The sequence below is a fragment of the Manacus candei genome, unplaced genomic scaffold (genome assembly GCF_025592945.1).
Source record: "Manacus candei isolate 608988 ecotype Guabito, Panama unplaced genomic scaffold, ASM2559294v1 h1tg000011l, whole genome shotgun sequence".
Classification (NCBI taxonomy): Eukaryota; Metazoa; Chordata; class Aves; order Passeriformes; family Pipridae; genus Manacus; species Manacus candei.
Genome location: NW_026138059.1, coordinates 11,946,503 through 11,970,000, shown reverse-complemented (window position 1 = coordinate 11,970,000; position 23,498 = coordinate 11,946,503). Strand labels below are relative to the sequence as shown.

The 23,498-nt window shown below is 33.8% G+C and overlaps 1 protein-coding gene across 5 annotated transcripts in view; it reads left to right on the top strand.

The window, feature by feature from the left end:
• Positions 1-23,498, top strand: part of CSMD1 (CUB and Sushi multiple domains 1) — a 1,077,494-nt gene that overhangs the window by 783,880 nt on the left and 270,116 nt on the right. For all 5 annotated transcript variants that reach the window (XM_051778075.1, XM_051778073.1, XM_051778072.1 and 2 more), the window contains 3 exons: positions 2,408-2,520; positions 20,970-21,152; positions 22,933-23,259. In XM_051778075.1, the coding sequence (XP_051634035.1) occupies positions 2,408-2,520; positions 20,970-21,152; positions 22,933-23,259 (623 nt within the window). The remainder of the gene's footprint in view (positions 1-2,407; positions 2,521-20,969; positions 21,153-22,932; positions 23,260-23,498) is intronic.

The window sequence follows — 23,498 nt, the reverse complement described above, 5'->3', positions numbered from 1 at the left end:
TGAATATTGGAACTGGGTGAAGGCAGGTCAGTTAATAAGGGACCCTTAAATACTTTGCAGAAAGACTGGGGGAGCTGAGGATCATAAAACGTAAATGATCCTAGCACAAGCTTTCTTATAGTGTCCAAACTCTCACCCATCAATAATTATTTATGTAACCTTAAAGCTGTAGCACTACAACTAGAGGGCAATAAGAAGGAATATTGATGTTTAAAAAGGAGAAAAAAATAAAGTGTAGATGCTCCATGTCAAATTTATTTTTGGAGGAAATTGGGAAAATAATTAGAAAAAGTATTTTAAGTTCTTGTAAAATAACACGGAGACAGTAGAAAAAGCCAATATACTTTGATGAAAAGCAAACTATTTCAAATCAATTTAATGCATTTCTCTGACCATCCAGTTGGCATATTGATTAAGGATCTGTTGGATTTTATTAAAGCAATTTAATTTTATTATTTATGGTAAATTTTTTAGAAAATCTAATAATCAACAGCTTAATTAATTAAAAGGCAATATGCCCATTGATTTTATAATTTTTAACAATTGCTTCATCTGTAATCCTTAAGTGTTTAAAATATGGTAGTCTTACTTCATGGATTATGTATGCTGAGATGGTTAGCTTTGGAAATACAGTAATAAAACTTACTTATTAGTAATCTAAATACGTTTATGCTATAAAGTTTTGAAAGTTATTTCTCATATTTAACAGAGTTTGTCCAGGAGCTAGTGACTATCCTTACAAATTAATTTGGTAGTGATCATCAAGTATGAGATGAAGTTTATCAGTCAGGATGTTTCCTGCATTGCCCTGTTTTGTGTTTTTAAATTCTTGTATATTAAATTAACAGTTTGGTTTAGAAAGTCTGCTTTGCCTTCAAATGTTATGATTTATATTCTTCTTGCAGCAGTTACATTAAAACTGATTTTTTTCTAAATGATTCCCCTTAAAGTATGAGTTTTTTAACTTTTCCTGTATAGAAAACTTGTAGGTTTTTTCTCTGATACAAAGATGGAATTGTACATTAGTGGTTCAAACCCAGCTGCTTATGTCAGCTATTGCAGTGCACAAAAAATATTCAAGGTAGTGAAATACATTTTAGTAAACCTTTATAATTTTCTTCTATTCACACAAAGTTTGGAGACTTCCTGGGGGCTTGGAAGAGAACATACACTTTTATAAATCATAAAAAAACCAATATTTCTGGTCCTGGAGACCATTCTTAATAACTTGGGTATGGTTTCTTTTGGACAAATAAGCAGAGAGCAAACTGGTGCAAAAAGTTTCTTTCTCTTAGAGTTGCCTCTTCTCACCTGTGAGTCTGTTCAGAGTACTGAGAAGCTTGGCTTGAGTTTGACTTCCATTACTTCACCAGTTGCATCAATTCCCTCAACATTCTAACTTTCTTCATGTAGAGATCACCCAGAATTGTTCATCTCCACATGAAATGAGATTAAGACCATCCAATCTGAATGGCTGGTCTGCAAGTCTCTGTTCTTGAACTTGAAAACAATCTGATCTTAAGACGATTACAGACTGCGACAAACTCAAGAGTCGGCAACAGCATGTGTTGGCAGACAGACCTACATTCCCTAAACATTTGATCTACCCTATCTACCATCCTCCTAGTTGAAGGATGTAGGGGTATATGCAGGGGTATTCTCAGGTAAACCCTAGTAAAAATAAACAAACAACAAAACACCAAAGAAGCAAACAAAAAACCCAAACAAAACGAAACCAAGCAAACAAACAAAACCACACAAAAATCCCCCACCAGACACAAACCCACTACCATTACAAAAACTGACTCTGCTCTTTATTGATTTTGCTTTTTGGCTTTTTTTTTTTTTTTTTTTAATTTTCTTTATGTTTCATTTTCTCCCTTTTCCTTCCCTTCCTCTCCCAGCAATCTTGGCTTTCTACTGTATGAGAAATAGCAATTTTCCCTGAAATTTAAGGGATCACTGTGAGTTATTTGAATACATGTGATCTTGGTAAGTTCTGGACACATAGGCTGTAAGGCATGTAGAGCAATTTCCTTCACTTTCAGAAAACATGGCAAAAAAAGCAATACTAATCTAAATAGTTGGAAACCAATTCATGCAGTCACTTAATTACTTAAGGAAAGCTTTCGGTAGGAACAGGTTTATTAAAAGTGTTTAATCATTGTTGAATGCATTCATTCAAAATGTATTTTTTCTATTACTTCACATTGTTCTAATTCATGTGGAATAGTTAATTTTATCAAAAAACAGCTGAGAAGAACATGCGAATAATATATTGCAAATAGGCCTAAATAATATATGAATAGTTTAAAAGGTTGTGTTTTGTGGTAGTAGCAGTAGTAGTAATAATAGTAATAGCAATTTATGCCTCTACAAATGACTCTACCATTTATCCTACATACAGACTCACTGGATCTAGTGTTCCTGATCTTATTGTGAGCATGAGCAATCAGATGTGGCTTCATTTACAATCTGATGACAGCATTGGCTCACCAGGATTCAAAGCTGTTTATCAAGGTATGAGCTAAATTAACTATTTTAAACTCATGTAGTAACTTACTTCATTATACTCCAACAAATTTATTTCAAATAGGCATTTAGTCCTTTCGCAAATTTAGAGTTTTGATACTGTCTCTATTGTTAATTAAAGGTTAATGAAGATATGGATTTGCAAATACCCAAAAAATAACTAAAAATATTTGCAAGTAAAAATTAAATTTATTGTTCTAAGGCTTTTTGCTGGGAGGTCAATAGAAGCTACAAATTTCTATTATATTTGAAAGATCATAAATTTTACATTCTGCTAATCTGTATAATGGAAGGAGAAACAAGGGATGATTCTCATGAGGGTGGCAATCACTGCTGATGAGAATCCTCCACAGCAAAATTACTGATGTTTGCAGGTCCATGGCCATGATGATAACTATATGAGAACAGTAAGAAAAATCACAGAGGCTCTTGAAACACTATCATAATTACTTAAGTGGGATATTATAGAGCTATGAGTGAAAAAGACAACGCAGGCCTATAGTATTTCTATGGCTAAGATATTAAGAAATCTTAAGATGTGGTGCCACATATTCAGCCTTTATAGTTACAGAGCTCAAGTGTGTTGTATTGCCTGAGGACAATAACAACTCTGTCCAAATTAATCCTATCTCTTCTCACCCCTTCTTTGATGGTTTCATCTTTGTACTTGTGTCATTTCTAGGGTCCGTGTTTATTAAGACAATATATTGTCTTTATAGAATCCATTTGTGAACTACATAAAGTGGAAACAGTGATTATATAGTGGAGAGTATTGGCACAAGTTATGTATCTGACACTTTATTTCCTCAAACCAAAATTATGAACTTCTCATCATAATTTCTTTCTGGTATTTTTAATATGAATTCAGTTGTTTTCATTTCTGTATTTGTCTAACAAAGATTTTATTTGTGGAGTTCAACCTCTTACTTCTGAGGACTTTCTGACCTGAAGTATACACTATGAATTTTGCAGTAGCAGTGGGATCTCTCTTATGAAGTATATTTTTATCATTTGACATTAGAATCTGGCTTTCAGTCTTGTCTTACAACCAGGTGTGAGTTATTTTGTGGGGTTTTTTTTAAGTTTTGGTAGTTAATTTCAGAATTGTAAAGTATGAAATGTTTACAATCTCAGAAGTATAGTAAACATCTTAATACAAAGGTGAACTATAACTTTTTTCTTTCATATCAATGCTCTTATTAGTTTTATTAGAATTTTCTCATCTTTTATTGTTGACAAAACTTTTATCCATCTGCACTGTAAATATACCTCCTGCTTTAGGATAACTGTGAGGTGTAAACCTCTATTCTGCCACACGATACCTCAATGATTCTTCTTCCCCTTTGTTTAGCAGTCAAAGAACCTGTCTAAAAATAGAATTTCATTTTAATTGTGAGAAAGTTAATGGTCTGTGGCATATAACCTTGAGGACACTGTCTTTGTGATAGCAGCTACCTAAAAAGAAGGCAAAATGTAGACTTTGATGGGTTATGCATGTTCTATAGAGACAAAGTAAAGGACATTCTTATTTTGATCTTTTTTTACCGTAAAATCTGAGTTTACTCAGGATTAGAACATGATTCCTCAACATCTTGGGCAATATTTTACAATTGACCAACTGAACCTTGGCTTTTTATCTATTACAGTAAGATATTTGTTTATATTACTATTTAAATAGTGTCATAGTTTATAGAAAATTGTTGCTTTATCTAAATTAATTTCACTTTAATTTTTAGAGAAGCATTGTAATGATGCAATCCACCTACCCTACATTATTAGTATGTCCACGTAAAATGGCATGAAATGATACCTGTAAATGAACTGATATGCATGAGAGATTTCGTGGGTGAATAGTAAATTTAATCCTGTTTACAGTTTGCCTAAGGGATTAAGGGAGGAGTAATTATTCCATATTCTTTGTCTCATCTTCCGAAACATGTTATTGTCAGAAATATGTAGGGCTATCTGTATTCTCACTACTCAAATTTCTTGATTTTGAATACAGTTGATATTTACCTTAAGAAAATTCTGTAGTCTACTTAATTAATCAGGCTTCTTAGACTGTACAGTGCAGTTCTCCAAAAGTTGGATCACAAGAAAGATTTCATTAATACATCTTCAAGAGGTAGTTACTAGAAACAGTTTGGAATACAGAGGAATAACACTGTGCTTCCATCACGGTGTGCAGTGGAAGGTGAGCTATGGAAACATAGATGGTAATAAAAAACCATCTGACAAACAGCTACTATGTTAGAAAATACAATAGTTACCTTGATATTTTTTCTACCAGTCATCATGAGTTGTCATGTATTATAAAGACAAAAATAATTTAATCATTACCTATATGTATAATAATACACTTGAATTATTAATAAGTAAAATGCAAGACACTACAGGAAACCTTGACTTTGATGCTAAACTTTCTAAACCATATTAGAACCATATTGTTATTGCTATAACAGAAAGTTATTAATCCATAAAAGAACCAAGCAATCCTGAAGATTAATCTGCACCTGTGGTTACTTTTTCTTTAAAAAGTTATTTTATAGACCATATCTGAAAGTCCCTCATTCTTTGTTATAGATCCCAGATATCTTAACAGAATGGTTTAATACATTTCTGAAAGAATCCTCTGAAAGCATTTTTTCTGTGAAAAGGCCAGAAATTTTAATTGTTCTGTCCTTGAAGAATGAGATATATTGTAATACCACACGTAAGTGTATCAAAGGATCTATATTGAAATCTTCTTCTCATTATAATCTATGACAATTTTCTTTACTGAAGCCAAGAAGACCAGGTGTTACTCCACACGTTTTCATAAACTAAAGACAAAGAAAACAAAATTACATTATGTGTTTCACAGCTGAGATTTCATGATAAAAAACACTAACATTTCTAAGTGAATACTTGTATATAGAGTTCTGCTTTAAAAATAGATTTTTCAACCAAGAGAAATGAGAAGGAAACTTATTTAGAGTAAAAAATACAGTATTTAGGCCATTGTTAAGACAACTTTCAGAATTTTTACAATAGACCTATTTAGAAAATAAAGGAATTAAGAAAATGGACTGTAAGTTCCAGTTATTTCTAATATAATTTTTCCTTTTACCTGGGTATTTAGTAAGGTTATGAAAGACCTCAGTGTATTTTTCCACACAAGGGACATATCTGATACCCTTGTATGTCATCTCGTGAAAGAATAATGTGAACTTGCTGATGGTTATTATGAAGATTGTTGCCAGTCTCCCCTGTTGAAGTTGCTTCAGTCTGAATAAATTTTAAATATGCATTAGAACAGGACCCAGTATCTTCTAAGCACTCTGATTAAATTGGTTTAGGTTCACCAAAAGTACTGGTTTTGAATGAATAAACTATTTACTGAAATAAATTTTTTTAACCTCTAACCTAAATGCCAGTCCTGCCGTGCAATCACTCTCAAATCTGGCTAGTTTTGGGTACTATATATATAAAGAACTACATGATACGTACATTTAGTAGATATAACATGCATAAAGTGACAAAAAGAAAATTAATATCAGCATACCACCACTTTGAGGTCACAGGTTGGTCTTGTAACACCAAAAAAGTATGTTTCTATTAATGACATTCTAAGACCATACTTTTACAAGCAAGATTTTTTTGCAATTCAGTGCTGGTCATGGCCTCAGGCAGGAACGTTTTCAGATAAAATGGGTAAAGAGTTGGTAATTAAAGTAATTCTTTATTCATGCACTTTTTTTTTTTCCCCAGTTAGTTTTCTGCTTGGGTTGCATTTTGATTTTGTTTTGACCATAAGTGGGCCATTCATGCCCAAACTTGCCCAGCATATGTGATCAGATGCAATATTTTGGGCAGATTTGAATCATCAGAAAAATTTGGTTTATGCCATTTCTTAATATTGATTGAAGCATGCATTTACTTCTTAGATGGATGAGTTAGACATAGTCATTGCCATGCATATCCAGGTCAGGATAATGTAGCATGATAATATGACTTTAGGCCTTGTAACAATATCAAACAGTCATGTTAGGTCGCAGTTGCAGCCAAAACAGAGGATTGATGAGGTGAATAATGTGCCTGACTTTGTCTTATTCCACTCACGTTATGAGTGTGTCATATCTAAAAATAGGTTCTTTATGGCTTTTAAGTCCAAGGTGGATCGTGCAGACAGCTGATCACTAGGCTGATCACTCCTCTGACACAACTTCAGGCCAATCCCTCGTGTCCTGTCACTGGTCACCCCAGAGAAGAGATCAGTGCCTGTCCTTCTCTTCCCCTCATGAGGAAGTTGTAGAGTGTGATAAGATCTCATCTCACTCTCCTCCAGGCTGAACAGATAAGTCACCTCTGTCACTACTCTTACGGCTTCTCCTCCAGGCCCTTCACCATCTTCATTGCTCTCCTTTGGACACTCTCTAACAGCTTAATTTCTTTTTTGTATTGCAGTGCCCAAACCTGCACACAATATTCAAGGTGAGGCTGCCCCAGTGCAGAGCAGAGCGGGACAATCCCCTTCCTCTACCAGCTGGTGATGCTGTGCCTGATGCCCCCCCAGTACATGATTGGCCCTCCTGGCTGCCAGGGCACTACCACTGACCAGGACCCCCAGGTCTCTTCCTTGCTTGTGGTCCTGTCCACTGTATCACACTGACACAAAAGCAGATGACAGTCAGCTTGAACTTTTGGATGTGAACGTTTTAGAATTTTATTATGCTTGAGATTTTTCTCCCATTCAACCCTGTAGACCTGTCAGTCTAATGAATACATTTAATGTTTTGGCTTCCAGACTTCTTGATAACCAGTATAACAACATCTGGTTTTTGACATGTTTAGAACTCATTTTTTTATTCCTACCTTTATGTGGTTTTATAAGCTAATTAGGTTATTTCACTAGCCTATTCTTTAGTTCATAAAAGTGTTATAAAAGAAATCTGGTGACTCAGTGATATAATCCTAGCATTTTATATAATTTGAAGTTATTAAGAATTCCTGGAGATGTCAGGAAGTATATCAACCCCTGGAAGCAGCTGAAAATGGTTAAACTTTAAGCTCATCATTATGATTCTGTGTAAGATGATTCTTCTTTCCTCATGAGACTAGTAGAAAAAATACTTTCAAAAACATATTTCAGATGCTCAGATAAATGTCTTTTTGCATACAGCTACAGTAATCAGTAAACCTTAAATCAGTGCAGTTTTTTACAAACACACAGTTACTTTATAAAAGTGATTGCACTACCAGTATTGATATAAAACTTTGTTATTGCTTGGAGATTTGATAAAACCTGTGCTGAAAGAAATTATAGGAATTATGATTTTTTTAGGACTCAATTGGATGTGCACCCAGCAAAATCATCATGTACAGTGTAATGCTTGGAAAGAAAACAACTCATAAGTCATTCAATGAAAACTATGAGTTTCTGATTTTACTCTAAGCTTTTCTCTTTCTTTCATCTATTTCATGTATATTTAGTTTTCTTTTTGTATTTTGTTCCTGTATATTAGGCATTATACAAGTGTGCGCTTTTGGAGGATAGACAATAAATATGTGTCATGTTTTATGTGAATATTTTCATATGTTAAAGCCATTTGGTTCCTTTACCAGTTAAAACTTTCTCCTGTTTTTTTTAATATAGAAGACACCACAGTGTATGCACCATGAACTTAATTTTCCACTGACATTACCTTAGAAGATAGTCTTTTCACTCTTTAAACCAAAATAATTCTATTTTAGTAATTTATTTAATTCATAAAGTGGTGCACGTACTCAAAATCTCCTGCTAATATCTATGGCTGAGATTGATTGGCATTCTTAAACATCCTCCATTCATTTGTAAGTTTTCTGCAAATGATAGTCAGACATAAAAATACATCACAGTTAGTAAGCAACAGATAGATGTTATGATTTTTTCTTTTGAATAAGACTATGATAAATTCTTATCAAAATATTTTAATTTTGTGTCAGTTTTCTATGTTTTTTGCTACAAAGATCAAATCATGAGAATTATATTGCCCTTTAGTTTTGGAGCCTTTTGATGCATGACACCCACAGTATGGTTTTAAAAATCAAACACTTGATTTTAAATGAGCAATAAGTCAGTCGTTCATATTGCCTCACCAGTGCTGTCACTTAGTTTAAACTTTATTTTCCTATCTATGTCATTTTAAGTAGCTAACCTTTCTGCAACAGTAATGAAAGAATTAATTAAATGATATGATGGCTGACATACCTTGGGCTGTATTGATGGAGTCATAGAAACATTTAGATTGGAAATGACCCTTAATATTGTTGAGTCTAACAGTTAACCTAACACTACCAAGTCCAAAAATTCTAATATTGATGACTTTTTTAAGTATATCTATCTGAATAAATGTGTGAATAACCTGTGAGACCTGATAAGTTTTCCCTGAAGTCAATAAACTTTGAAGAAAATATTGTTTTAATAGTCTTGATAAATATTTAATTTGCTTTTCTAAGACAAAATGCAATATTATTGTAATTTTTTTAGAAGCAAATATTTATCTGGAACCTCAAAAAACACACTATTTTTTGAGTCAAACTTTAACCCTCACAGAATTTTCTGTGCATATATATGCATAATGTCAGTATATTAACAGATCTTTTTATGAAACAACACAAGGTAATTTGATAAATAAAATATTAAATACAAGCTGAAGAAAAAGCTAAGGTGACCTTAAAACACTGTACATAAAATCCTGCTTCCAGTTAAGACTTTATGATAGCCATTTAAATATATATATATATGCATTTATAGATGTATAAAGTGCATTTCACATATTAGTATAATTTCAAAGAATCTGAATAATCTCTCACCTCAAAATTTACCCAAATTTTTTCATATTGTGGCTTTCTTTTATATGTATTAGAATACATTGCATACCACAAAATGAATTCAGTGAGTTTTACTTAACTTATATTTAGTGTTATATTATAAAAAGATCATGTTCTGATTTTTAAGATACACCCAGTTAGAAAAACTGGTGTTCTTTTGATCAAAGGCAGTGATAAAACCCTGGGAATAGGAGTTACCTTTATTTTCTGAAAATGTCTGTTACATCTGCAAGGAGATCTTCAGGAATGTTAAAAGTAACAAAGTACAATAAACTTAAAATAGGGATTTAGCTAAGTAATCTGTGTGAGGATTCTCCTTCAGTGACATTTTGACCTTTCATAACTGCACCTTAATCTTTGAAAGAAGAATGCAAATCCTCTCAGGAGGATTAAACTGCAGCAGTCTGAGGGCAGTGGTACACTTGAGCAAGTACTTCTACTTGTCCATGTGACTTTAGTGTCCTTAGTTGTGTCTCTCTTCCTAGTTAGGGAAAAGTATGTGTGTACATGTGTGTTGTGTTTAAGCCCAGTAGGGACAAGGAAGGAGAGAGATTCTCTACATTTCCTTCGAGACACCAGACCTGGTGGGACAGTCTTTTCATAGCTGAGATGCAATCCCATAGGGTTGAGGAGAAGGGGGGATAGAGATTCTCTTTGAATTGCTGGAGCTGGCAGACCAGGATATACACAACTGGTGACTCAGTGTTTGCCCAGTCCTTTAACACCAGGGTGTTGGTGTATGACATCAGTGCTCTCCATACAAGCTTTCTTCACCTGCACTGGATTTCATCCAAATCCTTGGAGTCCTGATTTTTCTCCAGGTCACTGTAGATCACCTCCACCTCTGCTAATTCCCAGTAAAGTGTGTAAATTTACTTAGTAAAACTAGTGCCTTAGAAATGGTCTACTGGAGTTTTGTACAACACACGTAATGGTATTTTTATATAGTAGATTCATTTTAGCTGTCATTATAATTTTTTAAAGATCTGGAATTTCTTACTCATCTGCATTTTTCAATCTTTTTAAGCTAAACTAGATTCCTAGTATCATCTAATTAAAATCAATTACAGCTTTAAGGATTTTGGTGCCTATTGGTATCTTTTCTTCTAATAGTTATACCGTGAAAAGAAAAAAGATGGTCAGGTTTGGGTCATTAAACAGTATCTGCAAAATTTGTGCCTTCATTATAGCATTTATTGAATTTTTTTAAATGTTGTGGTTGATTACTGAGTGCCAAATGGAAATAATTTCTAATGTCACATGATTTCAAATGGAGCATTATATTTAAACCTCAAATACTTTTCAAAACACAATTAATACTGATAGCTGTTACTAAAGTAAAATCTATGGGAAACATTAAGCAACAGTTGAATATTTTAATTTCAACACATACAGATGTCTATTAGTAACATCCTCTGTAGAAATGATTTATTTCAGTAAAGAATTCTTCAAAGTTCTTCAATACTTTTTTCTTTCCCGATTCCTTTCACCAACGTTGTGATTTATCTATTCAGGTCATATACAGACATTAATTTCACACTTTGACTGAAATTGATTTGACATACGAACACCTCCACCTGTTACAAAGTCAGCATATCCTCCAGAGTAACCTTTTTAAATTGCTCTCCTGTTTTATTAGCAATTTAGATTAAAGGTGGTTATGGTTATTCAGATGAAATATTTCAGATGAAATATTTATGTTGTTATGAAGTTTGAGAAAAACAATAGTTCCTAATCTAAAACATTATCAAGAACAAATTTTAGATTTCGTGCATTTAATTTCTCATTATATATGATAGCATATAAAAATAAAATCCATTCAGACACGTTATTATATGTGAGGATTGCTGAATGAGGTTAATGAAAAGCTGCAACAATATTTTAGTATTGTGTGTGCTTGCATGCTCTCTTTTGCATCTAGACACTTCTGAAAACTCAGTTTTATTCTAATAGTAAAGAACCGATGACATCTACTAGAAAATGGATCTTCTAAAATAGGTTTGTGCAGTTAACTTCCACAGACTAGCAATACTCAGAGGGAGGCTTGTTTTCATCAAAAAAACCCCAGCACTGTTGAATCCCCATCATAACTCAACCTGTCCTTTCTTTTTCTTCTGGATGTGTAGGTGGAAAACCAAGATGATGAATGGCATTTTAATACTGAGAAGTCCAGTCTATGTATTCAAAGTCAAATAGACAGTTAATGCTTGTGAAAACTCTCTAACATGCTTCTGTGAAATTTCAGGAGTTTGATTGCTCTCACTGAAAAGACCACATGAATTTTATTTGCATGTTTTTTTCTTTCTTATATGTATAATATCCCTACCAAATATTTACATGTACAGGTAGGTATGCACTGTTTTGGTATGTTTATATGAAATAGCTTCCAGACTCAATTCTAAGATGTGAGACTTCCTGTATTTGTCTGCAGAGTACTTTTGTGTTAGCTTATGTTCCTCAGAAAGTGTATTAAATTAGGGAGGAAAAAGTCTTGTTGTTAAAGCCTTAGTCATGTCAGCAATTTTGGAAAGAGAAAGAAAGTGTATCTTCCTTAATCACATACTAGAACTCTCAGGTGGCCAAGGGGACTGAGTCAATAAGGAAAGAGGCACGGCAAAAAAATTGTGATCCTACAAGATATAGATAAGAATAGCAGGAACTTCTCTGTAGCTGGAAAGGGTGCTGTTATAGGTTATAAATCCAAGGGGGGAATTTTTTCTTCCCCCGCTCCACTGTAAGAAAGGTGGAGTTCGAATGGGAAGGGGGAAAGGAGGACGATTAGCTTTACAAAAGATCTAGCCAGCAGAGCCGCATTCCTAACTCATGGCCCATCAAAGACTGGAGTGAGGGGGGTGCCTTTGGATTTGGTAGCTGGCCCTCCTCACAAAGGAGAAGACAGTTTTTGGGTCTCTCTCTGGAAGGGAGATGCGGTCTGTGTGCAGGCATTTTGGAGAAAAAGCCTTGAGGCCGGTTTTTCTGTTTCCCGACCTGGTCAGCCCTGACCACTGGCCTCGGCTGGCTTGCAAGCTGCCCTTACCTCCAGCCCGAACCTGCTGTGTTTTCATCGGAGAGTTTTGTGCTCATTGGGAGAAAGGGAGGAGACTTGAAACACCGTCATCCAAGAACAACAGTGAGTTCCGTGGGGGTGGACTGTTTTTCTTTTCCTCTTCTTCCATTGGGGGAAGAGTCCCCATTTTTTCAGCTTCTCCCATGATCCGAGACCCCCCTCCCTGAGGCCCCCCCAAGACCCCCCGTGTGATGACCGCCAGAACCCAGCAGCGCCCCTGTAGGCCACCACAGAGAACTGCAGGCTCTGCACCTCCAGTGATCCAACAGCACCCCTGCCAACCGTGATTAGAACCGCGCTGAAGGACAGAGAAGTACTCAGGCTGTTTCTTTTGTTTGAAGGGGACTTTTTGGGTACAGGACTATTGTCTAGTTGGGTTTTTTTGTGTTCTGTTACTGTCCTTGCCAACATACCATATATCTTTTATTAAAGGGTTGTTATTTCTTCTTTTTTCCATACTTCCTCGATTAGAGCCCCTTAACTTTGGATTTACAATTGCTGAGAGAGAAGAGTTTGGTCTACCTCATAACTCATCCTCTTTAGCAAATGTTCCACTCTCGTCAAACTGAGACAGGTGCACATACAATAAAGTCTTAAAGGTGATCAAAGTGAGAAACTCTGAGATCTTGGGGAAATTGTGCATCCCCAAAAACCACTAAAAGTTGCTGGACTGATACCAACACTGGAGTGCAGAATTTGTCCTGCAAGAACAGAGTATAGGAGCATAGAACCTAAAGATGTTTTCTCTTTTTTTTTTCCTTTTTTTTTTTTTTCCCTTCAGAAGAATATTTTTGGAACAATACTTCCTCCTTCTTGTTCCTTTATTGAAATATAATAAAGTAAAATTAAGTTATTTAGATGTCCACACTGCACACACAGTACATTTGATTGCAGTGTAATCACCTTTCCCATTCCAAATACTACTACCAAGGTATCTTTCTCCCTCTTTAGCCTTATCCATGGATAGCTTCCAAAGCTAACATTTTTTATCTGAGTGCTTACTGCTTCTATAACCTGGATTAGAAGCATACCGATCTTGAAGCTCCTGCGATTTTATTTTACAAAATTCTCAGCTGCCATAGGCTTGAAAGGCATTTCTTTTATAGTATTGTTTTGTTTTCTATAAGAGTATGAGAAAAAACAGTACTTACGTGGAAACTTATGCACAAGAAGACATGCACACCTATATGTCACAGGGCTACAGCATATTAAAAATGCTGTGGCAATATCTTTTACCTAGTTTGCTGTAATATTTGTGTAACAAATTGTTAGGATTGGGCTCAAATAATATATATTAAGCTAATTGAATCTGTTCTATTGTCTAACAGTTCTTTATTTGCATTTATGCTTTTAAATACTATAATTATATAATTTCAATCCATTTAATGTGTGGTAAATTAATTTTCTATCATGCCAATTCTTAATTAGCATACCATGTGTTACTAATTTAAATGGTTGAAAGAAGTCCAAATATATTGTGTCAACCGAGTTTGTAAACTGAAAATCATATTGTTTGTATGACATGGCCAATTTTCCATAAAACAATGTTAGCTGGTGGTAATTATATTTTTGTCTTTTAACCCTTTTGAAATAGACTCTTGTGTTGGCTGTTCCATTACTTTGCTTAGGATCAGTGTTGGTTTTACAATCCTATTACACAGGATTTGCTTGTGCTTTAAAAATGTTGATAGCTCATTGATTTTCTTTTCTGGACAACTATCGTGCTTTTCTTGTCAGGACTTAGGATACTTTTAGGTAAAGATGTTCAAGGATATTCCATTGTAAAGGAAGATAAAGCATATAATGTTCCTAGTCTGAGGGGACAAATTACATACATAGGTATTTGTGTAATTCCTTGGGTCCTCTTTTCTCCAGTTTTTGAGACAGTTATTACATGTGACCTTGCCCAGTCATCTGAGACCTCCCTTATTCTCCAGAATTTCTTGTAGATAATTGCTAATAGTTCATCGACTGCTTCAGTTTAAGGACTTTAATGTGAACTTAATTAGGCCCTGTTCCTTTAAATGTGTCTACATTTTCTAAATGGTCCTTAAACAGTTCTCTTCCTATTCTGCCCTTCACTTAATTTTATTTAAACTTATGTTATCTAGATAGGATTTTTTTTCTAGAAAAGTGAAAGTGTTCTTCATTCTCCTTTTCTGCTAGCTATTTTTCTTCCTCTTCATTCTAATTGCAACAATTTAATTCTACAAGTTCTGTTATTGCCTTTTGCCTCATTCCATGATTCACCTTTTCCCAATATTCATCCTTATGTTATTCTGATAATTTCTGAGGCATCTGCACTTAATTTTTCCTGTACTTCCTATTTTCCATGACAACGTGCTAACTTACTTTCCACAGGATAACTTTGTGCTAACTTTTATTCAAGGCACTGCTCAGCCTTTTGTACGGCGGGTTCTACTCTAGTAAAGCAAGATGAACACTGCAATTTGAACAGTTTCCTGTTCCTTATCACAAAACAATAGGATAAAAATCTACAGTGAGACGAAAAGCCAATAGCATGTTGATACCTTACAAAATAGATTTTTAAGGAGGAAATGGTGAATTACACAGTGATAAATCAGAAGACAGGATAATCTTAGTACTTTCTCTGTTTCCAGTGATACATGCCTCAAGTACGTCTTTGCCTCTCAATAAGATTTGCTTCCATGTCCAATCACTTTTTGAACACATATATTTCACCTCCCAAAAAAAGACATTTGGAGTCTATTCAATTAATCTTCAGTTCCTCAGTAACTTTGATCTTTTGTTTTCCTCCCCTAGTTCTAATATTTCCTTTTTTTAAATGGAGGAGCAGAACTACATAGAAATTTTAACATTCAAGTGAAATAGGTTTTTGTGTGATGTCAGAGTATTATTATCTGTTTCGTTCACTGTTCCTTTGCCAGCAATTCTTATTTTCAGTAGCTTACAGTTTCATAGAATTACCTTTAGTATGCCAGAATTCCTGTTCCCAAGTCCTAGCTGTCAAGTCAGAACCTATAATTGTGCCTGCAAACTCATATTTTTTTTTTCCAGATTTATTTTTCTACAGTTATTGACAATGAATTTCATCTGCTGTATCATTATTGGTCAGTAGGTATCATACATTTTTTCTTCAACAAATAACAAAAACCTTCTTCCTCATCCCTGTTCAGATTTGACATGCGTTTACCCAGGACATGTAAAATTGATTTTAAACAGCCAATATTTTATTTTTCTGCATTATGTAATAACATATTTAAGTATGCAGTAAATATTATACTTAAAGAATATACCTGTTGTAAAGGTCTGATTTGTTTTCTGCTTTATTTTACTGCTTTCAGGGATTTTTATATTATAAGATATGATAAAATGTGATGTTATTACCAGCAAGCCACCCCTATGCTATGACAGTAAAGTGTTAGCTTAAATGGATCTCCTATTAAAGTTTTTCATGTTGTTTTTCCCATCTATCTGATTCTAAGGTCATGTTTGTTTATAATATCGATACAAAATGCAATAAGGTAGAAGCAGCAAAAATTAATCTACTGGATATGATCTGTAGTCTTTTTGATAACAGCAAGGACAAAACATTTCAGAAAAAATGTGAGAATCTCTTAGAATGCTGCTGGGAACTATATGATCTGTGAAGGAGGCCTTCTCTTTTTATAGTTGGAGACTGATAATAAATTGCATTGTAAAATTTCTTTGAAGAAATTTACTGGAATAATGATAAAATTTTGATCATCTATAAAATTATCTTGTAAGGCCACCCTCTTTTTAGCTTTAGATCAACCTCATTTTAGCTTTAATAGCCACTTTTACAGTCCAATTATGTACTCTCTGAAATATTTTTTTTATTAGTTTTGATTTATCATTTTCTCTTTCAGTAGTTGTTCCTATGTTCCTTTGCGGGAATTATGCATATAATATCACTCTTTTACTTATGTTCTTTTCTGCAGTCCTGAGCATCTCTCTATCCCTTCTCTTTGTATTAAAGGTTTTCTTTGTAGAAGGGTTTTTTTGTGTTTTTAAATCAGATTCCACTGCATCAGGTATTATGACTGTTAATGCAGGGAGATATGAGGAATGAGAGGAAATAAAATAGATTATCAGTTTTCTTGTATTTGAAACGTGAATTTCTTCGTCCTCTCATTTAAGAGTTTACATATTTTGTTTGGTTTTTTTCTGGGTAAATGTATACCTGTGCCAGTTCACAGCTTCCCTTAACCTATCTTGACTATATGAAATATAGTCATTATGAAATCATTATGAAATGTTGTCAAATTAATGTGTTTAGTTTTTAGAGGTATTGACTTCAACTTTCTGGTAGACCTTGAAGTACTGAAGTTTATGTATCTCTTATTTAAAATAATGGATTTTTGCATAACCCACATGTGTTTTAAACACTAATTTAATTTAAATTGTATTTATACATCTGAATTACTAATGTGAGATTATTATTTATATTCTTCTGGTAAAAGTTATATCCAGATTCAGATTTAGTGATTAGATGATTCACTAATGATCTAAGCTAGAAAATTGGATTTAATAAGGATTTAATTTTAACTGTAACAATAAGATTTAATTTTAACTGTGTATTTACAATCTAGTAACAAGGGGGGAAAAGGTAAATTACCACCATTAGTAATATATTCAAGAGTGCAAAATCTTATAATCTATGAATTATTTTATTATACACTTTAGATGCCTGAGTCAAAGTAATGTAAATCCTTTTCATCAAAAAATACTTGAATTGCAAAATGGTACCTTTTGAATAGTGGTTATAATACATTCATGGCTAGGCTTCACGAACAAAGATTTAGGAAGGCTCTAGCCACGTTTGTTACAATTATAATACATATTTAGATACTTAATATCACTTTAGAATTGCCATATTTCTTCATTTAAAAGAGAACACAGCAACAGAAATGCCTTCGATTAAATTCAGAGATATGATCTTATAGTCAGAAATCTAATCTTGTTATTCTTCTAACATTAAAGGAAGAATATTCCCTAAAACTGAGTAAATATTTCTAGTTTACAAACAAGATGAAGATTCTGTTTCCCCAGGCTACTGAAACAGAGTACATGAAAGCCAAAAATAATTGCACAAGATCAATGTTAATATTTGGGTAACCAGAGGACACCGATGTTTAAATTTAAGCTTGAGAGTTTATGTGTCAACATCATGACGTTCACACAGCTCTAAAAACTCAGATCAAAAGAAGTTCAACATTGAATGAGTACACAAAATAATCCTGAAAAAACAGTGCTTTAATTGCCATACTAAAATAGGTTAGCGTAGATTTTATTTTCATGTTTGTCATTTTAAGAACATTTTCTATCCCATAGGAGTTTCCTAAAAGCAAGCTCAACATAACTTCAACTGAATTGGTCTGAAGATGTTCTCTTTGTTATTTATGAAACAGAATAATTGGTGCATGTCTTTAAGCAATATGCACAGTGGATCTCATCTACATTTAGAAATTTAAAAAATTTTTTCACTGACCAAATCAGTGCAATTTGAACAGGTACCAGAAAAGCCAAGCTAAATCCCAGAGGACAGAAAATTTTTGGGAATCATTACATGCCTCCTACTCTATATCTACTTCTAAACAAAGAGTACTCTTCACGTACAAATACAAACCCCTCTTTGTCTTCGCTAAGTTTTGGGATGTTAATGTGTGTAATGGAAATGTAGCTTTTGACTAAAGAGAGTCATAGAATCATTTAAGATCAAATACAAGCAGTACAAACTGAAGGAAGCCTACAAAGAGCTACTGAAGGGAGCCTACAAGAGAGTTACAGAAGGACTTCTCACAACAACATTTCGTGATAGGACAAAAGAGAATGGCTTTAAACTAAAAGAGAGTAGATTTAGATTAGATATTAGGAAGAAATTCTTTACTGTGAAGATGGTGAGGCACTGGAACAGGTTGTCCAAAGAAGCTGATACCCCATCCCTGGGAGTGTTCAAGACCAGGTAGGATGGAGCTCTGAGGAACCAGGCCTATGGAAAGTGCTGCTGTCCATGACAAAGGGGTTAGAAGTAGATGATCTTTAAGGTCCCTTCAAACTCAAATCATTCTATGATTCTATGACTATTCTATGAATTTAAATGAGTGATTTTTGTCAACCTAAATAATTTTTGACTAGAGTACATTTCTGTTAGGGATATATAGTCTTCAGTTTAAGGTTTGTGATAATGTAGATTTCTAGACCCGGACAGAATTTTTCAAGCTTTTTATTGTCAAAATGCAAATAAGACATCCTCAAAAGTGTTATAAATCTATGATGTTTTCTGAATTGTTTTTATGTTGAACAAATGATCACAAACTCTGAAGGTTTAAATAGAAATAAAGTTAATATATTTTATTTTGACATTTTTATGAGTTATTTGACTTTTCAATGGAAAATACTTTGATTCAAAAATTCAACTTTCCGGTAAGACAAAATATTTAAATAAAATAATAATGGGCGCATCAAGCACAGTATCACCATGCAGTGGAGGGAGATGATTGTCCCACTCTGCGCTGCACTGGTGCAGCATCACCTTGACTCCTGTATGCAGCTTTGCAATTAATATAAAAAGGATATAAATGCTATTGGAGACTGTCCAAAGAAGGGCCACAAGGATGGTAAAGGATCTAGATGAGAAACCGGATGAGATTTTTTCAATGTGGAGAAGAGGAGATGGAGGGGAGACCTCATTGCAGTGACAACTTCTTTGTGAGGGGAAGAGGAGGGGAAGGCACTGGTCTCTTCTCTGTGGTGACTGGTGACAGAACCTGAGGCAATGACCTAAAGCTGAGTCAGGGGAGGATAAGGTTGGACATTCATCAACCAGGTGTGTGGGCACTGGAACGGGCTTCCCAGGGAGATGGTCACAGCACCAAACCTGACAAAGTTCAAGGAGTGTTTGGATAATACTCTCAGGCACATGGTGTGATTGTGAGCCTTGGGGCTGTCGTGTGCAGGGCCAGGAGATGGACTTGATGCTCCTTGTTGATTCTTTTCAACTCAGGATATTCTCTGATTTCATGATTCTAAAAAAAACTGATTCAGCAACTACTTTGAATTCATAGATTGAATAGTTATTTCTAATTTTCTCTTCGAAGTTTGATTTTAAGATTACCAAGAAAACAATTTAGACTTCTTTTTATCCTGATGAGTAACCTGTTATGTTGTGAAATATGTGACATACCTTTCTAAACATGCTTGTCAACAGTCTGTTCATGACTGCTTTAAAGGTATAAACATAGTGGATTGACTTCACATATCATAATGCTGTCATCCTATATCTTAAAATTTTGTTTGAGTTGGTCTGTCAAGATGTACACTTCTGCCAGGATTTAAGACTAGTAGATTAAACAGTATTTGACAGTGGACATTTTGAATGATGTTAAATTATATTAATAGTTAATACTATTCTGTGAGTTGAATTTTCTTGTTATCTTGAATTGTTCAGATTTCGTACCTTGGAATTCACTTGAAATATTTAAATAACAAGAACCTTATTTTCATTTGAATCAGATTTACATCATTTCATTACATATTTAACAACACAGTTTATAGTACCAGGAGTGTTTTGTTGTTCCTTTTTCTGCTCAAAGGCAAATTAATTAGAAAAAAAATTGCTTTAAATTTAATGATGAAGAAATGGAGCTTTCATTTTCTCATGGGCAACCATGTGTATAGTATTTTGTAAGACGATGCTATCACGGGCAATTGATATTTACATTTCCTTTCCTAATATTCATGTTATTCAAAAATTTCATAAGAGTTGAGTTTTTATAGTTTTATCTTGTTTATGTAGATTCAAGATCTACAAATTAAATAATTTAAGTAGCAGATCTACTTGAGAATATTTATGAAGTATCATCCAAAATGTTAATTTATTTTCAGCAAAGTTGAATGCAGCCGGGAAAAATGTGACTCTAATTTGAAGTATAAGATTAAGAAATAATTCCTCAGTTTTCTTTTTATTATATTTTAAAATATATTTTAAAATATTTTTATTTTTAAAATATATTTTAAAATATGTTTCAACTGAAATTCATTGACTCTATCAGTAAATTATATACTTTTAATCATATTGTTAATCACCTTATAAGTGGAACTGCAGATGTGAGACTTAAGACATTTTTTTTTAGCACTGGAACTTCATTGTCAGAAAAATTATCTACATACAGCATGTCTCCATGGTTAGAATGGAGACTATGACTTTATAATTTTAACTTCAAATATACTGTAATTTGGTGCAATCATGCAGTTAAATATGAGTATTTTGTTACCTTCAGCAATGCAGCAATTGAGGTATGAAAGCTATTAGTTTGTGAAAAGACTTTAGATCCCAGGTCATCTTTGAGGCAGATGCTTCTTAGAAGTAGCATTTACCTTTAATTCACTTTCAACTGTAAATACAGGTTTAAGGCATAATGCCAAATATTTTGAAAGCACTTCTGATACTTATATATAAATTGCTTGCAAATATATTTACCTTATTATTGCATTTGAATTTCTTGATATTCAGAAATTGAGAAAGGAGGTTGTGGAGACCCTGGAATTCCATCATATGGAAAGAGGACTGGCAGCAGTTTTCTGCATGGAGACACACTTACCTTTGAATGTCAAGCAGCTTTTGAACTGGTGGGAGAGAGAACAATTACATGTCAACAAAATAACCAGTGGTCTGGCAACAAACCCAGCTGTGTTTGTAAGAATTATTATACTTTTTTCTGTGTTATTTTCCTGACCTTAGCGTCTTGCTTTTCTTAGCATTTGTGACTAAACAACAGGAAGACATTTCAAAATACCTTGGAGACTTTTTCATTCACACTTTTTTTCAGTTGACTCAGTAGCTCATTTATGGGGAACATCATGTAGGACTGTTTTTAGAATGTTCTTTCCCCTCATTTTATATTTAATTGAACCACTTAACACTCTTAATGTAAATGTGTGTTGAATTAGACTCTAAATGAGCAATTGCTAATAGCATATAAGTGTCCAAAAGGACTGTGGCACAAACACATTTCATTCTGTCAGTGCAAAGTAGCCTGCAGATCCACCTAAGAAAAGATTGGGGTTTTTTTGGTGATATACTAAGAAAGCATGAAAATTAATATAAGGAATTTAGGACTATTCGACATAGAAAAAAGGTTAGGTAAGTTTGTGAATTTTGTTTTAAAACATAAAATATATTTGTCATTAAGCTTGTAGATGGATTCAAATAGAGAGGGTTATTGGTTGGGTTTTGGGGGTGGGGGATTAGGTTCTTTTGGTTTGGTTTGGTTTGGTTTTTTTACTTTTCTTTGTTATTCTATGGTAAAATAGAGAAAATTTTTCTAGTACACACGTATATCAGGCTCTTCAGTTCTCCACTTAATTTTTCTTATAAAGAGTCTTACAATTCAGTACTGGATTTAAAAACCATAAAAACCTTAGTACAGTGTACAATTCTATTTGGACATGTATGTATTTTGAAGCCATGTTGGTACTGGACTTATGCCGAACGAACTTGCTCTGGACTGGAATAGTTCTCTGTATGCCTTGAAATGCTGAAACGTATCTAGGTGTGTAAAGCTTGGGCACAGAGACGGTGCAGTCGCAATTCCCTTTTAAGAGAGAAGTTGTTTTTCTTTATGGTGCTGTATTGCATTGGATTGATATATTAGTTTCTGTTGACAATGGTGTGGAACATTTTACTGTGTTAGATGCGCACATGCCCTATGAAAGAACATAGAATCTATAACATCTATTTATATAAACTGAGTTCAATTTGGCACATTTGAAGAGCTGAGTAATGGTTATCCTTTGTGTTTATTAATATGCAGTGAGTTCCTCTTTCTAGATATACTGTACTTCTGACTAAAGTACCAGTCACAAGCTTATGACTCTGAAATCAGTTAGGAAATGTCTTGATGAACACAGGCCCAAAAGAGTGAATAATTTCTGGGTTTGCTCTGTGCTATTGAAAAAAAAATAAGGTAAAACAAGTTCATACTATACACTCTTAAAAGTTCTTGATTGAATCACTTCTAAATTTCTACTATTTTTTGCATCAGCATGAACTTTGTATACTACAGACAAAATTGGCCCTTGGCCTTGATTTTTTCAATTGTTAAATACACTTTCATGCATATTCCTTTTGGAAAAATAAGTATTTTAATTTGGAGGTCACATTTTCTTTTTGGAACAAACCTGCCAATTTTTCCAGATTCTAATACATCAGGCATTACTTTTGCTTTCTTCGTCATTTGCTGTATGTGAATTTCTTGCAGGCCCTGCTGCAGTCACTTAGACTCATTTGGGGAAATAACACCGTTATATTGGAGCAATGTTCTTACAGTGTTAAACATTTCCAGCTTGCATGTGTAGTAGTTTTGACATCCAGGCTGCAAAAGCATCTTTTTTCACAAGAATAAAAATAATATAAAGAGAAGTATTTATAATGTTTGTGGATAGTATTTTGAGAATATTATTGTTCTTTCCTTTAGTCTCATGTTTCTTCAACTTCACCACACCATCTGGAATTATTCTTTCTCCAAATTATCCTGAGGAATATGGGAATAATATGAACTGTGTTTGGTTAATTATCTCAGAGCCAGGAAGCAGAATCCATCTGATTTTCAATGACTTTGATGTAGAACCTCAGTTTGACTACCTTACAGTCAAAGATGATGGGATTTCAGATTTACCACCTCTTGGCACATTTTCTGGCAATGAGGTCCCTTCTCAATTGGCTAGTAGCGGGCATGTAGTAAGACTTGAATTTCAGTCAGATCACTCTACCACTGGAAGAGGATTTAATATCACTTATACAAGTAAGAATTTCTGCTTTTCTTTTATGCTATTTCTTATGTCATCTTTCTTCATAATAATGAAAAAAGAACATGGAAGTAAATTGTGATTTATAACATGGAAGTAAATTGTAATGTTTGTATAATTGCACTCTTTTCAGCTGTCTTCACGGTATTCATTAGCTTATCTGAATCCTTATAATTTATTTATTTTAGAAGAATTCCCTTTGTTATTTAAGGGCTCTTTTGGTTGCCGCTACATA